Here is a 15,801-nt window from a genome sequence, read left to right on the forward strand (position 1 = left end):
ACTCCCCTTCCACCCAACCTCAGCGCTGACTCCACCTCCCCCAGACCCCAGAGCTCTGATAATCCTTCCTTCCTTTAGTCCATCCTTCTCACCACACAAGGCAGCCCCAAGTGGTTATTAAAATCCACCCCGGGTCTTTCTTTCCCTTCAAGGCCTCTGCAGGGCTCAGTGTCTCTGTCTGATTAACAAATTCCTCAGAGAAGCCAGCTGGGGTCCTTCAGGGCTGGGGAGCAAAGTGAGGTGGGAAGGGAGGACTGCTGGAAGGAATTGGCTTCCATTTTTCCTTTCTCCTGCTTCTGTGTGTGTGTGTGTGTGTGTGTGTGTGTGTGTGTGTGTGTGTGTGTGTGTGTGTGTGTGTGTGTGTGTGTGTGTGTGTGTGTGTGTGTGTGTGTGTGTGTGTGTGTGTACTGGAACTTGAACTCAGACCCTGGGCACTGTCCCTGAATTTCTATTTTATTTTATTTTTTGGGTCTGGTCGTGGGGCCTGAACTCTGGGCCTGGGCGCTGTCCCTCAGCTCTTCAGCTCAAGGCTAGCGCTCTACCACTTGAGCCACAGTGCCACTTCTGGCTTTTTTTCTTTTTGTGTATGTGGTGCTGGGAAATCGAACCCAGGGCCTCATGCATGCAAGGCAAGGCAAGAGCTCTACCACTGAGCCACCTTCTCAGCCCTGTCCCTGAATTTCTTCACTCAAGGTTGGCACTCTACCACTTGAGCCACATCTCCACTTCCATCTCTTGGGTGGTTAATGAGAGATAAGAATTTCTCGGGCTTTTCCTGCCCAGCTGGCTTTGAACCACGATCCTCATATCTCAGCCTCCTGAGTAGCTAGGCCTATAAAGGCGTGAGCCACCGGCGCTGGTTCCATTTGCTTTTTATGAACAGCAGCAGGACCTGCCCAAAGATCCTTGGCTCCTAAACACAGCGCTCAGTTTCTACCTTTTATTACCTTTTTCCGGCAGGGGCCTTAGTGAGAGTTTCCTGGTAAAAACTGGTGCCAGGAATGAACCCATACCAGGCTTAAAGCAGCACCAGACAGGTTTTAGTGCTGCCCCGCCTTCCCTCCCTCCACCCTTGACTACCCCAGACCTCCTGGTACCTGAATCTCCTTGGGTTTACTATTAACATGGAGAAAGGTAGGATTGGGGGCCCTGTTTAGAGCAGCCCCCAGGCAATCTCTGGTCTCCTGAGACACCCCACCCCCCTCACTCTTCACAGGGGGGGGAGGGGGAACGGTGCGGCTCCCTGGATTTATGCTTCGCTTCACTGCTTCTTACTAGGGCTCTGCTCTGAGGGCAGAGGGCAGGGACTACAAAACCCTCTCCTCTGCCCCCACCTACTCCACTTCCCTGACCTTGAACTTGAGCTGACGTAGCCTGGGCCGAGATAATGGCTTCCTGAAGAAGCTCTGTGAGAAAAACTGGACCCCTGGGCAGAGGGCCTGGGAGGTGACCCGACAAGGATCGCACCCACTCTCCTTTATGTCATTTAGCCCAGGACGCGGGGAGGCCCGAGTTCAGAGGGAAGGGGGCCGGCCTGGACTGCCTCCCCGTCCCCCCTCCAGCCGAAGGGGTGGCAGGCAGGGAGGACCCAGGGAATCTTCAGACACCAGAGCTGGAAGGCCCTGGACCAGGGTCCCCAGACCCTCACACCACCAAACCTGGGAAGCTAAGGCCAGATGTTTCTCCAGCCATCAGCTTCTCAGGTCTCAGCTCTGCCCGCTGCTCTGCCTCCCTGAGGCCAGGAGTTTCAGGTGGCCCTGGGGCTTCTCTCTTCCAGTTCAGTTTCTCCGGGACCCTTGGCCAACCTTTACGACTTGATCTCAGGCTCCTGGCTCCTTCTGCCTCTAGATCATGGCAGTGATACCTGGTGTCCAGTGCTCCTCTCCCAGCCTTCCTGACTATTCCACGGGTGAGTCCCTGATCTCTGCAGGTGGACTTCAAGTCCCCGTGGGACTCTCCTCTCCTTACTTCTCAGTTGCACATGTGTGTGTGTGTGTGTGTTACACACTGGGAGGGAGCCAGGACAGAGGTAAAATGAGGCTGAGTTGGACAGGAGAAGATCTAGGTACTGCTTTGAATCTCAGCCCAGCACCTGTGGTTCACACTTATAATCCTGGCTAAAGTCAGAAGTAGTAGAGCACTAGCCTTAAGAAAAAAAGGTTCAGGGATAGCGCCCAGGCACTGAGTTCAAGTCCCAGAACCAGCACAGGAAAAAAAAAAATCCTAACCTCCACATGAAATATATCAGAACTCCTGCCACACTGTGTTGGAGTCTAAACTGTAAGAAATTCTCCATTCCCACCCCACCCTCAGCCTCCTTCTGTGGGGTTGATAACAGCTGTGTGTGTGTGTGCGTGCGTACACGCACGTGGGCGTGCTGGTTACTGGGCTTGAACTCAGGGCCTCCTCATGCTCTTGCTCAGCTTTTTTTGCTCACAGATGGTACTTTACTACTTGAGCCACACATCCAATTTCGCTTTTTAAATAGTTAATTGGAGATAAGGGTCTCTCAGACTTTTCTACCTGGGTTATTTCAAACCATGATCCTCATAGCTCAGCTTCCTAAGTTGCTAGCATCACAGGTGTGAGCCGCTGGTGTTCCTTTCTGAATCCCACTGGCTCTTCCAGCCGTGTTGACATCAGCAGTCATTTTCCCATGTGCTCCGCAGTCTCAGCACCTCCTCTGAGCTGTGGGAATGAACCCCACACTCTTCACTTAGCGCAAAGCTAGCTCCTCAGGTAGCTGGGCAGTCATGCTAGTGGCTACACCTGAAATCCTAATTACTCAGGAGACTGGGATATTTTTTTTAGGTCCAAGACCAGGACTTGAACTCAGTACCTGACGATTTTTACTCACTGGCTAGCACTCTACCAACTAAGTCACACCACCAATCTCTGGGCGCTAAGATCTGAAGATCATAGCTTTTTGTTTTTGTTTTTGTTTTTTCAGTTGTGGGGCTGAACTCTGGGTCTGGGCGCTGTCCCTCAGCTCTTCAGTTCAAGGCTAGTGCTCTACCACTTGAGCCACAGTGCCACTTTCTGCTTATTCTGCCTATGTGGTACTGATGAATGGAACCCAGGGCCTCGTTCATGCAAGGCAAACACTGTACCACTGAGCCACCTTCACAGCCCCTGAGGATCATAGTTTGAAGCCAACTGAGGTAAAAAGTCTGTGAGACTCTATCTCTCATTAACCAGCAAAAAGCCACAACTGGAGCTGTGATTCAGATGGTAAAGCACCAGTCATTAGGAAAAAAATCCAACCAAGTGCACAAGGCACTACTAAATTCAATTCCCGGTACCCACACACAGAAAAAGGAACCCTCAGCAGCATACTAGAAATACACAATGAAAGTGGCGGTAGGGGGCTGGGAATGTGACTTAGTGATAGAGCGCTTGCCCAGCATGCATGAGCCCTGGGTTCCATTCCTCAGCACCACATAAATAGAAAAAGCCAGAAGTGACACTGTGGCTCAAATGGTAGAGTGCTAGCTAGCTTAGAGCAAAAAGAAGATCAGGGACAGTGTCCAGGCCCTGATTTCAAGCCCCGGGATTGGCCAAAAAAAGAAAGTGGCTGGTAGGACTTACTGTGACAGGGTCCCTGGGCTGACCGCCGCCCCCCCCCCTGCTCCCGTTCACTCTCCCCTTGCTCTCTGCTCCCTTTCTTCTGGAGTTTGGGGCTCTGATATGGTCACAGCCATGATAGGAAAGAAGATTCACTCTTGAGCCTGAGATTCACGGATGGGCTTTCCACCAGCAGCAGCCTCAAGATGGAAAGCTACAAGATTCATGGGAAGAGGTCCCCAGCCCAGGGGGCTGCACAGTGGTACGGGGGAAATCCAGGTCCCCACGCTGCCCCCCACCCTGGGTTGTGGGAGTCTGGTCTGACGTGGACACCGGGACACGCCTGCCAGCCTGGGCCTCTCCACCGGCTCACCGTGTGGGTATTGGACTGGCAGGTCCCGCCCTGAGATTTATCAGGACCTTCTCCTCCCCTGCCCTCTGCCAACCTCCCGATGACATCACCTACCACGTAGACGGTGACCCGAACCGACCTGACCTCTCAACTCCCTGGGCGCCCCCTTCCAGCAGCCTCAACTCCACTCCCCTTGGCCACCACCCCACAAGCCACTCTGCATTTGTTTTCATTTGAAACCCTTCCTCCTCCAGGCGAGCAGACACCCCCTGCTCCTCACCTGCCCCCACACTGGCTCTTTTCACCAACTCACCTTTGCTCTCTGCCCATTCCGTCATCCTGCCCTGCCTGTCTTGACCTCTCTCCTATACACTCATTAGATTCTCCATCCACTTTCAATCATGTTTTTGTGCCAGACATGTAGCTCATACCTGTAATCCCAGTATACAGGAGGGTAAGGCAGGAGGGCTTCAAGTTCGAAACCAGGCTGGCTACATAGTGAGACCCTGTCTCAAATTTCTTTTTTTTTCCCTTCCTTTTATTTTTCCTTTCCTCCCCCCTCCCTCCCTCTCTTTCTCTCTCTCTTTCTCTTTCTTTCTTTCTTTCTTCTTTCTCCCTTCCCTCTCCTCCCCTCCCCTCTCCTTCCCTTCATTTCCCTTCCTCTTTCTTTCCCCAACCTTAAACTCCTTGGCCTCTTACTCTGATCATCCCAGCCCTGAGCGAAGCAGCCACACACGTTCTCTGCATTCATGTCGGAGCAGCTGAGTGCTGTGATGTAGTAGAGGAATCAGACTTGCTTCTCATAAAATTCAGGAGAAGGGTGAATAAACAGCACCCACTCTGGGATTTAGGGGTCAGGTGTGTGTTGGGGTGGGGCTACACCGGACTGCTTGTAATGCTGCAGAGAAAATGGAAGGCGGCAGAGAGACAGGGCCGCCAGGAAGAGCGGGCCCAGCAGAGGGCCCTGCGCTGGACACCCCGCCCGGAGCCGTCTGCAGAACTTCTCAGGCCTGGCGGGCCAGGGCCTCCATCACAAGCCTGGGCCAGGCACTGCTCCTCCCGCTCAGGAACGAGCAGCCTTTCACCAGGTTCTGGATGGGAAACGGGGACGTGGGGTGGAAGCAGCCGGCCGAGGGCAGCCCCGAGGGCCAGGGCGTGGGATCCGGGCCGGAGTCTGGAGACGCAGGTTCCGAGGCGCCGGCCTCAGCTCTGACCTCATCCCTAAGCACTGGTGTTCCTCATCAGCCCCTGTCCGACTTGGGGTTCACAGGGCAGGGCAGGCAGGGCACACTGGTGCTTCCCACTGCCCCCTCCCCTTCACCCTTCACCCCCCTCGGTCCCACGGTGGGATTTATTGCCGCCTGCCCTGCCACCTGCCCCAGGGCAATAAATCAAGGCAGGAAGCATGAAAAATACCCCAAGTGTGCAGTGCATAAAAGAAGGGCTCAGGGAGCCACCAGGCTTCAGTGGACCCCAAAGAACCGAGACTAAGCAGCAGCATGGGTGGATGGGGCGGATTCCATCGATGGGGACTCCTGCTGCTGCTCTGCGGCTGCGCCTTTGCCCTCCCCACAGACACCGCTGCCTTCAGACGGTAACGAAGGGGGGAGGGGTCCTCACCTTCCTCGCACCCCCAGCTTTCAGATATGTGGGGTTAGCCAGTCCATAGGGCAAGCTAGTCAGAGAAGCCTGAACCTGTCCAGAGTCAATTGACTTGCCTAGTATCACACAGCCAATAAGTAAATGGCTGTGTGTGTGTGTGTGTGTGTGTGTGTGTGTGTGTGTGTTTGTGTGTGCTGATACCAGAGCTTGAACTCAGGACTTCTGTGCTGTTCCGTAGGTTTTTTGCTCAAGGCTGGTGCTCTACCGCTTGAGCCACACATCCACTTTCAGCATTTTGCTGCTCCACTGGGACAAGAGTCCTATACATTTGACCTCCCAGGCTGGCTTGCAACTATGATCCTCAGATCTCAGCCTCCTGAGAAACTAGGATTGCAGGCACTGACGGGAGCCTTCATTTTTTGGCATCTGTAAGACAGAATAGCTGCCGGACACTGGTAGCTCATGCCTGTAATCCTAACTATTCAGGAAATGGCTATCTGAGGATCATGGTTCAAAGCCAGCCCAGGCAAGAGAGGCCCATGAGACTCTTATTTCCGATTAACCACCAGAAAACCAGAAGTTGTGGCTCAAAGTGGTAGAGGGCTAGCCTTGAGCAAAAGAGCTCAGGGACATTGGCCAGGCCCCGAGTTCAAGCCCCATAAACAACAACAACAAAATACAGACTAGCTGGTTTTCAGAGGTCTGAGTGGGTGTGTGTGCTAGGTGGTGGACATACAAGAATTAACTTATATTCGTGAGTTCCTAGTCTCTTCAAACTGCCTGCCAAAGGGGATGGAAGGGGCCAGGACAAGAAAGACTAAAACATGGGCCCTAGACATATTTCCCTGAGGGTGAGGCGCATAGGCACTGTGGAGATGATGCTAGTGTCTCTGCCCAGTCCAGTTCAGACAGTCCCTCCACCACAGCCCTGACTCTATGCCTGCCCCTAGGGCTCCTGCTAGCCCCTGCAAGCTGCTGTGGGAGTCTGCTGCCACCTACAGGCCCCATGTGGCACTGTCACCCAGTAGTGAGTGGGCGCTCCAGGCCTATATCTCCCCAGAGGAGATTTCACTGTCTGTTTCCTATTGTATCTTTCTCTATGGTCACTACCTCCTTAAAGGCAGCAATAGGAGCGCCACGGTCTGATGCAGGCCTCATAAAACAAACTGAAGCTGAAAGAACTGAGGGTGTGGCTAAAGTGAGAGAATGCCTGCTAGCAAGTACAAGGCTCTGAGTTCAAACTCCAGTATTGCCAAAATGAATTAAAAGGCAGCAATGATGCAGTGGTTTTTACATCTCTGTCCAGCGCAGTGAGGCAGAGCAGGTGCAAAACACAGGATGGCGAGATGGGTGGATAGTGGGGAGGGAGGGGGGTTGTCCTGGGGCTTGAACTCAGGGCCTGGTCACTGTGCCTGAGCTTTTGTGGTGATAAGAGTCTCATGGGCTTTCCTGCCCAGACTGGCTTCGAACCATGATCTTCAGATTCCAGCCTCCTGAGTTGCTAGGAATACAGGTGTGAGTCGTGGGCAGCCAGTGATGGATGGGTTTTATCTAAGTAAAACAAGACCATGGGAGGAAGCTGTTTGACACCATAGCAGGCTTAGCAGGCTTAGCAGTCCTGGGGCCGAGGAGATCCTTGGGCACTAGGCTAAGTTGAGTGGCAGATGTCCCACAGGACACAGGGGACTCTGAGCTCTGTCACTACAGCAGGGGTCCAGGGAACTTCTGTTTTTCTCTCACCTGGGTCTAGGATCTTCCTCAAGAAGATGCCCTCAGTCCGGGACAACCTGAAGGAGCGGGGAGTGGACATGGCCAGGCTCAGCACCCAGTGGAGCCAGGTCACCAAGAAGCTCTCTGGCAATCATACCACCCCTGTGGTCCTCACCAACTACCTGGACGTGAGTGCCCAGCTCGGCCACTTCCTCCATCCTCCCTGTCTCCTTTCTCTGTGAGACCTAATTCTTCTTTTCCTGCCAGGCTCACTCTTGTTTGACTGAGAGTACTCTACAAAACTCCTGCCTTATACCTGAAAAGCCTTGGGCACAGAGGAGCTAGTCACAGGCAGAGTTCAATGAAAACCAGGGCCCATTCTCAAGCCAGGCATTTGCATGTAACCTCAGATAGGGTTCTGGTGATGACTTGGTTTTGCCCAGCCTGGCACCTCTTGCCCCAGTGGTGCCTCAAGGTTGGCATTTTCCTTGTTCTTCTTTGCTTTCCTGCCTCACTGAGCTACATCCTGGGATGCTGGGGGGCTAGGGCCAACACCACCCAGGCCCTGCAGGAAAATGGAACCCAGAGAAGCTGTTGGCCCCAGGGACCACAGGTAGAACCAGGCAAGACCCAGCACCCACCACCCCTCCCATCCTTGTCCACCCTGTGCTCTTTCCTCTCCCCCTGCAGATCCAGTACTATGGAGAGATCGGCATCGGTACCCCACCCCAGACCTTCAAAGTCATCTTTGACACAGGTTCAGCCAACCTCTGGGTGCCCTCTACCAAGTGCAGCCCTCTCTACACTGCCTGTGGTGAGACCCAGCACTGCGACCTCTCCCCATGTCCCCACTCAGCTGCTTTTATGCAGTCCTGACCTAGGCCAGCTAAACCCCGGCTGCTGTGAATGAGCTGCTTCCTGTCTGCCTCTGTGCCCCCTGACTCTGGGAGGAAAGGGGAAGGTAGCTCCCACTTTCCTGATCCGGCCAGCTCCAGGAGCGAGTCACCTGACCACCTACAAGGCCATTTCCCAGTGTTCCTGAGATTAAACCATGCCCAAATTCTCAAACCCCTTCCAGGCCCTTTGTCTGTGTCTGTATGTCTCTCTCTCTCTCTTTCTCTTTTTCATCAGCCGTGGGGCCTGAACTCTGGGCCTGGGTGCTGTCCCTCAGCTCTTCAGCTCAAGGTTAGAGTCCTACCACTTGAGCCACAGCGCCACTTTCAGCTCTTTCTCGTGGTTGATTAGAGATAAGAGTCTTACGGACTTTCCTGCCCAGGCTGGCTTTGAACCACGATCCTCAGATCTCAGCCTCCTGAGTAACTAGGATTACAGGCGTGAGCCCTGGGTGCCCAGCTCCCTTTGTCTCTGTCATCCTCAGCCTTCCTCAATAACCTGTTACTAAGCGCTTACTATGGTGCCCAGAATCTTCTCCAGCATTGTCAGCTTTACTATGTTTAAGTGCTTCATTGGAGACAAGTATCTCAAACGTGGGAGGGCAGAAGGGGTGCCCAAGAAACACAGTCCAGGCCCTGCTCTCAGTGCCACTCTCCACGCCCCCCCTGCACCCTTGCACCTGAACCTCAGCCCCACCAGCCATGCCCACAACTTGTCGAGACCTGAGCCTATGTCCTTCTACCAGAGACCCACAGCCGTTATGACTCCGCGGAATCCTCCAGCTACATGGAGAATGGGACGGAATTCACCATCCACTACGGCTCAGGGGAGGTCAAAGGCTTCCTGAGCCAGGACATTGTGACCGTAAGTGGGGTTGCCCCCTGGGCATCTGGACCCTGGGTTACTGGGTCCAATCACTGTGTGATGGATGGCAGCTTTTGCTTCTCACCTGCACACAGATTTGTCTGCCTGAGGCCACCGGCCCACACAGGACTCTCAGCCAGGGTCACAAGATTGTGGCTGGGCTCAGTCTTTTAGGGTCAGGTACAGTTTGAAGTTAAGAGTCGGGGGTTGATGGCAGGGCTGGTTTTCTTGGCCCTTCCCACTGTGGAATTTCTCTTGCCAGAGTAAGCAGGAGGCCATGGGAAGGGCTGGTCTGGCTGTGCGAGAGAAGTCCTTGGCCTGTGATGAAGTGGGCAGCCAGCTGGGGGGGGGAGGGGATGCAGAGTGTCCAGCATGGTCACTACCTGGCAGGACACCTTCTCAGCTCACCCTGCAGCACTAGTCAACCCCAGTTTTCTCTGGACCCCATGCTGAGGATGAGGGGAGGTGGTGATGGTGGTGGTAGAATTATCTCACCCCAAATTGCTATACCCAGAGGCAGATTTGTTCCTGGTGTGGAAGCCCAGCTGCAGGCCCCAGCAGGCAGTGGGCTCAGCCTCTTGGGCTCTTCTCCCCGCAGGTGGGCGGGATCACGGTGACACAGGTGTTTGGAGAGGTCACAGAGCTGCCCCTGATACCCTTCATGCTGGCCAAGTTCGACGGGATCCTGGGCATGGGCTTTCCTGCCCAGGCCGTGGGTGGCATCACCCCCGTCTTTGACCACATCCTCTCCCAGAGGATCCTAAAGGAGGATGTCTTCTCTGTCTACTACAGCAGGTGAGCCTGTGACTCCAGGGCTGGGGCTCGGGGAGGGAGAATGAAAGGAGAGTCTGGGCTGGGGTTTTAGTGTACTAGATTAAGTGATAATCAGTCAACAGCTCTGGCCTCACTAGCCAAGATGGAAACTGCTATTGATCTAAATTAACTGAAATGAAATGAGGCCAAGCATGTGGTTCCTGCACTGCACTGCTTTCCCAAGGCCAGCAGTCCCCGTGGAGGTAATGATTTCCATGCTGCACGGTAAAGGTCTAGCTCCATCATGGTGGAGGAGCTTGTCTGGAACCAGAGGAGAATGCAGTTGTGAGAAGGAGATTGGGGGGAGGGGGGGCAGAGACAGGGGGAAGTGGGGAGGACCATGGCTCCTCCCACACGGAAGTAACCACCTTCATACCTTCATTGGCTCCTGTGCTTATTTGCTTGCTTGTTGATTCAATCAGAGCAGTGTAGGACACACTATGGTGGGCAGGGGGTGGGGGGTACAGAGATCCTCCAAGAGCGCAGTTTAACTGAGGATGGGTATGCCAAGCATTCCCACGGCCAGTGCTGGAAACAACAGGTGCTTTTCAGATCTAGGCTGGGCTTCTGTACAATCCAGCCAGCCCTGGGGAAGCTGGGGTCAGCTCCTGAGCGGGGCTGTGATCCAATCCCAGCTGCTGGCTTAGAAAGGAGGTCTAGGCCGGAAATGAGGTTGGAAGGGTTAAGAACACAAGGCCAGTGGTCATGGGAGTGGAAGAAAGAGTCGAGAGCAATCTCAGAAGTGAGAAGCTCTCTGGCTGGTGGCAGAAGAAAAAAAAAAGCATTAAGGAAAGGCCACCGATTAGATTGGGGGAGGGAGGCTCTGGAAAGAGCCTTTAGAGGAAGTAGAGGCAAGGCCGGAGGCAAGCAGTTAAGCGTGGAGCTGGGAGTAGGAAGTGGAGGTCACAAATGTAGGCTGCCCTGGGAAATCCAACCAGGAAGGGGAGGTGAGGGCCGGGGGTGGTGTGTAGGAGGGGAGATGGAAGAGAAGCAGGGGAAGGGAGGGGCTTGTAAACCCTAGAGGATGCTGGGGCAAGGCTCGTGGGTGGAGGAAGAAGTTGATGGGAAGTTGAGATGGAAAATTTGAAGAGAAGATAAATAAGGGGTACTGGAGTCAAGCCATGCTTTGAGAGAAGGCCCTGTCCTTCACCTTGGACTGGAAAGAAGGAGTTATCCAGAAAGATCCTGATATAAATATATATCAGGATATATATATATATATATGATATATATGTATATATATATACACATATATATTTGATATATATATATCTTATATATAAATATGTGTGTACATAATATCTATATACTATATATTATATTATTATAAGTTATATTATGTAATATGTTACATATAATATGTTATATATTATATACATATATATACACACACAGAGGGGACTTGTGCTACAGCATGCAGCATGTGCAAAAATGCAAGTTATTGGCACTTGTAGGAAAGAGCATGGGCAAATCTACCAGGCACACCTGTTTGTGTACACATGCCCCTGCACACATCCATGGACAAACTAGAAACCAGCCCTGGGCTGGGAAGGTGGCTCAGTGGTAGAGCACTTGCCTTGCATGCCTGAGGCCCTGGGTTCGATTCCTCAGCACCACATAAGCAAAAAGAAAAAAGCCGGAAGTGGCGCTGTGGCTCAAGTGGTAGAGCGCTCTGAGCTGAAGAGCTGAGGGACAGCGCCCAGGCCCAGAGTTCAGGCCCCACGACCGACCCAAAAAAAAAAAGAAAAAGAAAAGAAACCAGCCCTGGGCAGCCCCTGGGCTGTGGGAATCACTGTCCCTACAGGGAGGAGAGGAAGGCAGGGGGAAGGAGCCTCAGGCCCGGCCCCGCTTGTCCACTGGAGAGCTGTGGGTGTCTGTAGGCAAGGACCCCCTTTCTTAGTGACTCCACTGCCCAAAGGGTGAAGAGCAAGTACTTTATCCTTATCCCGCCCAGCAACGGGGCCTGAGAGGCTTCCCTGAAGTGAGCCTCTCTGCCCGCCCTCTCTTTTAGGGACTCCCGCCTGCCAGGAGGAGAGCTGGTGCTGGGGGGCAGTGACCCCCAGCACTACCAAGGGAATTTCCACTACGTGAGCATCAGCAAGCCGGGCTCCTGGCAGATCACAATGAAGGGGTCAGGCATCCCCAACCCACCAGCCCTCCACACCGCTGCTGCCATCTCTAGGGCCAGGCCTCTCTCTAAATGCGGCCACTCCTAGGGCACAGCCTTGATCTCCCTCAGCCTGCTCTGTCCTGGATGGGGGAATGGGAGGTTGTGGGGAGGCGGGGCCACATGCTGAGGGGGAGGGGACAACACCATCCTCTCTTGTTCACTGCCTCCTCCAAAGCATCCCTGCACCACCTGCATGGCTTCCTGTCACCACCTCTCAGCCTGGGGTGCTTCTGTCTGTCTGTCTGACTGTGGCCTCCCCAGGGTGTCCGTGGGATCGACCACCTTGCTGTGTGAGGAGGGCTGCGTAGCAGTGGTGGACACAGGAGCCTCCTATATCTCGGGTCCCACCAGCTCGCTGAGGCTGATCATGGAGGCACTGGGGGCCAAGGAGCAGAGCGCAGATGAAGTAAGATGCTAAGGGAACAGGACACTGCATGGGGGCGGGGAGGGGGGAGGGGACACCACCCACGATGATCCCTAAAATCACACCATTTCAAGCCTCTGCCTCCCCTCTCATACCCCCCAGCCCTCTCCAGAAAAGGGGCCAGGCCAGAGACAGGGCTCCTTGTCTGCTGAGAACCTCCCATACTGAAAGGGGCCCCCTTTATCTTCTCCCCCCAGTATGTTGTGAACTGCAATGAGGTGCCCACACTCCCCGACATCTCCTTCCATCTGGGGGGCAGAGCCTACACACTCACCAGCGGGGACTACATACTACAGGTACATAGGGATGGGGGGGGGGGGGAGTTGGGTTCTCTTCAAATTTACCTGCTCATGCCACCTGGAGAGTTTTTAACAATCCCAGGACCCTGGCCACCCTCCCCCACCATCTGTTAAGTCAGAGCCTCTAGACGTGATGCTCAGAAATCAGAGCTTCCGAAACTCCCCAGGGTTCCGATGAGGAGCCAAATGTATGGATCACTGTGCAGTCTCTCTGCCTCTGTTTTCTCACCAAACACTCCTGGAAATCGATGTTTTTATACATTCCTATCCTCTTCATGCTTCATGTACTCAGAGAAGTGAAATAACTTGTCTTAGATCAGAAGCTGAGCTAGTACAGCAGCTCTTTTTTTGGAGGCACTAGAGTTTGAACTCAGGGACTTGTACTTGCTAGTAGTAAAGCACTAGCTTTACTACTTGAGTAACACCCCAGCTCCTTTTTGCCTTAGTTGTGTGTGTGTGTGTGTGTGTGTGTGTGTGTGTGTGTGTGTGTGAGAGAGAGAGAGAGAGAGAGAGAGAGAGAGAGAGAGAGAGAGAGAGAGAGAGAGAGAGAGGATCCTGAGGCTTGAACTCAGAGTCTGAGTGCTGTCCCTGAGATTATCTTTTGCACGTCTGGTGCTCTACCACTTGAGCTGCAGCAACATTTCCAGCTTTTTGCTGGCCAGTTAGAGATAAGAGTCTTACAGACTTTTCGGGCCCAGGCTTGTTTTGAATTGTGATTGATCCTCAGATCTCTCAGCTGAGAATTACCATGCCTGGCTCTAAACTGTCAGCTCTTGAAAGTAGCCCCAAGGCTGAAACTGCCCAGTATGGCTGCATCTGGGGTGGGATGCAATTTGGCTTCGCTAAAATAGTGAAGACTGATCTGAGGCCCAGGGGGACAGAAGAGAAAACAATACACTGCTAAAGACAGCTGTGGGGGCCAGGGAAGATGACAGAAAGGTGGTCCTGGGCCGAGTCACGGAGCAACCCTCTTGTTTACCGCCAGGACGCCTACAGAAACAATGACCTGTGCACATTGGCCCTCCACGGCCTGGACATCCCTCCACCCACTGGGCCTCTCTGGGTCTTGGGTGCCAGCTTTATCCGCAAGTTCTACACTGAGTTTGATCGGCATAACAATCGCATTGGCTTTGCTTTGGCCCGCTGAGGCCCTTCAACTGTCTGGGTGACCTTGTCTTCTGTACAAGCAGGAAGCTGCTACATTTTCTAGGAGGCCCCTCTGCCTAGGCTCCGCCCTCATGTGAGGACACCGCTTAGCCCCGCCCCCCAGCACCAGCCCTTTCCTGCTTTGAGAATACACAGAATAAAGACTCCATGTTCATAATTGGCTGCATTTGGGTTGACTGGGGCTTGAGACAGAGGGAAGGGGCAGGCTGAGTGACGTGTGTGTGCACATTCACCCCCATGCACAGGTTCCTGCAAGCAGGGTTTATGCAACTTTGGTTGGGAGCTTTGCAGAGAGCCAGTCTGTGCCCCTAACCCCATGCCCGCAAGGGCCAAAGCTAATGCTATGATAGTAAGCCTTGGCTCAGAAAGATGCTCACAGAGCCAGCTCTGAATCCAGGCTCTGGGTTACTGAGCTAGCCAGCCCTGTCTCCCCTGCCGGTGGCTCCTGCCTGTAATCCTAGCTACTCAGGAGGCTGAGATCTGAGGTTCTCAGTTCAAAGTCAACCTGGGCAACCAAGTCCATGACACTCTTATCTCCAATTAACTAGCAAAAAGCCAGAAGTAGGGTTATTGCTCAACTGGTAGAATACCAGCCTTGCACAAAAATAGTTAAGGGACAATGCCCAGGCCCTTAATTTAAGTCCTAATACCGGTACAAAATCAACACCACCACCTAAAAATGTAGACTATCAGAGATCCACTTTACACATGGGAAAACAGGCTTGGATGATGGGAGGTATTTGCCCAAGACCACCTGGTGAAGAAGCAAGTCGGGAAGGGTCCTAAGAATGGTAAAGCAAACCTAGAACCCAGTTTGTCTGACTCAGGTCCTAGAGCTTTTCGCACCTGATCACATGATGGTGTCACCAGACACCTGGGGCCACACATGCACACCTACACTGCTATCCTCTCTTCTCCCATTCTTGGTATCCCCAGGCTGTGTGTAGGGTAGGTATAGCTTGGGAAATGGGAAATCTGCAACCACCTGAAGCCACCAACACTGTCCTCTCACCATGGCTACAGGTCCCACTGAGCGGCCCTCGGTGCCTCTAGGATTGCAGCCTCCTTGCACTGGGGTGGGGAGGAGGACAGGACTTCTCTATCCTGTAGCACAAGCTGTCTGCCGTGTCCCGGTGTACAGCTGAGAGCCACAGCCTCGGCTTCTGGGTCCCAGGCTCTCGCTGAGTCTCTGAGTTCCTTTGTCCTGTGTGGCTTTATTTCCTTATTGCAAAAGGGAGAAGGAGCTGGAGGCAGAGTCCTCTCCAGCCTGGGAGATGCTGGGGCTGAGTGGCCTCAGGGACGCAGCCCCTCTCCCAGCCTCTGCTAAGTTGCACCCCACACAGCGGCCACCTCGAGCTATTTCCACTTGAAATGAAGGAAAATGGCACTCTAGCTATGTTTCAAATGTTGTCTAGCCACTCGTGGCTGGCTAGTGGCCACTATACCAGACAGCACAAAAATTGCCAGCGCTGCGGAAGTTCTGCCAGATAGCAATGCGCATAGGGCTTTGTGGTTGAGTGGGCCAAAAGGACAACTTGGGGACACAGAGAGGGCCCCTTCTGTAGTTACTTCTCAGCGTGTGTTGAGGGACAGTGTGAGGTCCCTGAGACAGGACAGTGAGTGGCCTAGACCTTCCTGTATATGCAGAGGGCTGGCGGGGGGGGGGGGGCTGCTCAGGAAGTGACAGAGGACCAATATGAGTAAGGGGGTCCATGGGGATGCCCATCCATGGCTCCTCTTCCCCAAAGCAACTCTGATGGGGGGGAGAGCTTTGCCACCCTTCCTTAGAGAGTCCTACTTGCCACTGAACAGCCTGTTTGTGCCCTATAGATATGCCAGGCCAGGAATGGAGGCGTGGATCAAGTGGTAGAATGCCAGCCCTGACAGCAAAAGCTAAGCAAGAGTGTGAGCCCCAGTATACACATACACACACACACACACA

At 53.6% G+C, this 15,801-nt stretch overlaps 1 protein-coding gene across 3 annotated transcripts; it reads left to right on the forward strand.

Annotated features, from left to right (window-relative positions):
* Positions 1–1,087: 1,087 nt before the first annotated feature.
* Ren (renin) lies at positions 1,088–14,000 on the forward strand. Of its 3 annotated transcripts, none has more exons than XM_070041460.1 (9): positions 1,088–1,134; positions 7,269–7,416; positions 7,919–8,042; positions 8,868–8,986; positions 9,585–9,781; positions 11,811–11,930; positions 12,231–12,375; positions 12,591–12,689; positions 13,678–14,000. In XM_070041460.1, exons 2-9 carry the CDS (start codon positions 7,285–7,287, stop codon positions 13,837–13,839), a joined length of 1,098 nt encoding a protein of 365 aa, XP_069897561.1. In that variant the 5' UTR covers positions 1,088–1,134; positions 7,269–7,284; the 3' UTR covers positions 13,840–14,000. The 3 variants fall into 3 exon arrangements, with proteins under 3 accessions (XP_069897561.1, XP_069897559.1, XP_069897560.1); XM_070041458.1 differs by lacking the exon at positions 1,088–1,134 and adding an exon at positions 5,397–5,510; XM_070041459.1 differs by lacking the exon at positions 1,088–1,134 and adding an exon at positions 5,397–5,510 and having other exon boundaries at positions 7,919–7,985.
* Positions 14,001–15,801: the final 1,801 nt, after the last annotated feature.

This window comes from Dipodomys merriami, unplaced genomic scaffold, assembly GCF_024711535.1.
Source record: "Dipodomys merriami isolate MVZ:Mamm:240054 unplaced genomic scaffold, mDipMer1.0.p SCAF_31, whole genome shotgun sequence".
Classification (NCBI taxonomy): Eukaryota; Metazoa; Chordata; class Mammalia; order Rodentia; family Heteromyidae; genus Dipodomys; species Dipodomys merriami.

Bases quoted from the DNA above. Each gene is read 5' to 3' on its own strand.
- Ren (XM_070041458.1), top strand. From the start codon at position 5,416: ATGGGTGGATGGGGCGGATTCCATCGATGGGGACTCCTGCTGCTGCTC. The intron at 7,417-7,918 runs GTGAGTGCCCAG...CTCCCCCTGCAG, and splicing joins TCCTCACCAACTACCTGGAC to ATCCAGTACTATGGAGAGAT. The intron at 11,931-12,230 runs GTCAGGCATCCC...TGGCCTCCCCAG, and splicing joins TGGCAGATCACAATGAAGGG to GGTGTCCGTGGGATCGACCA.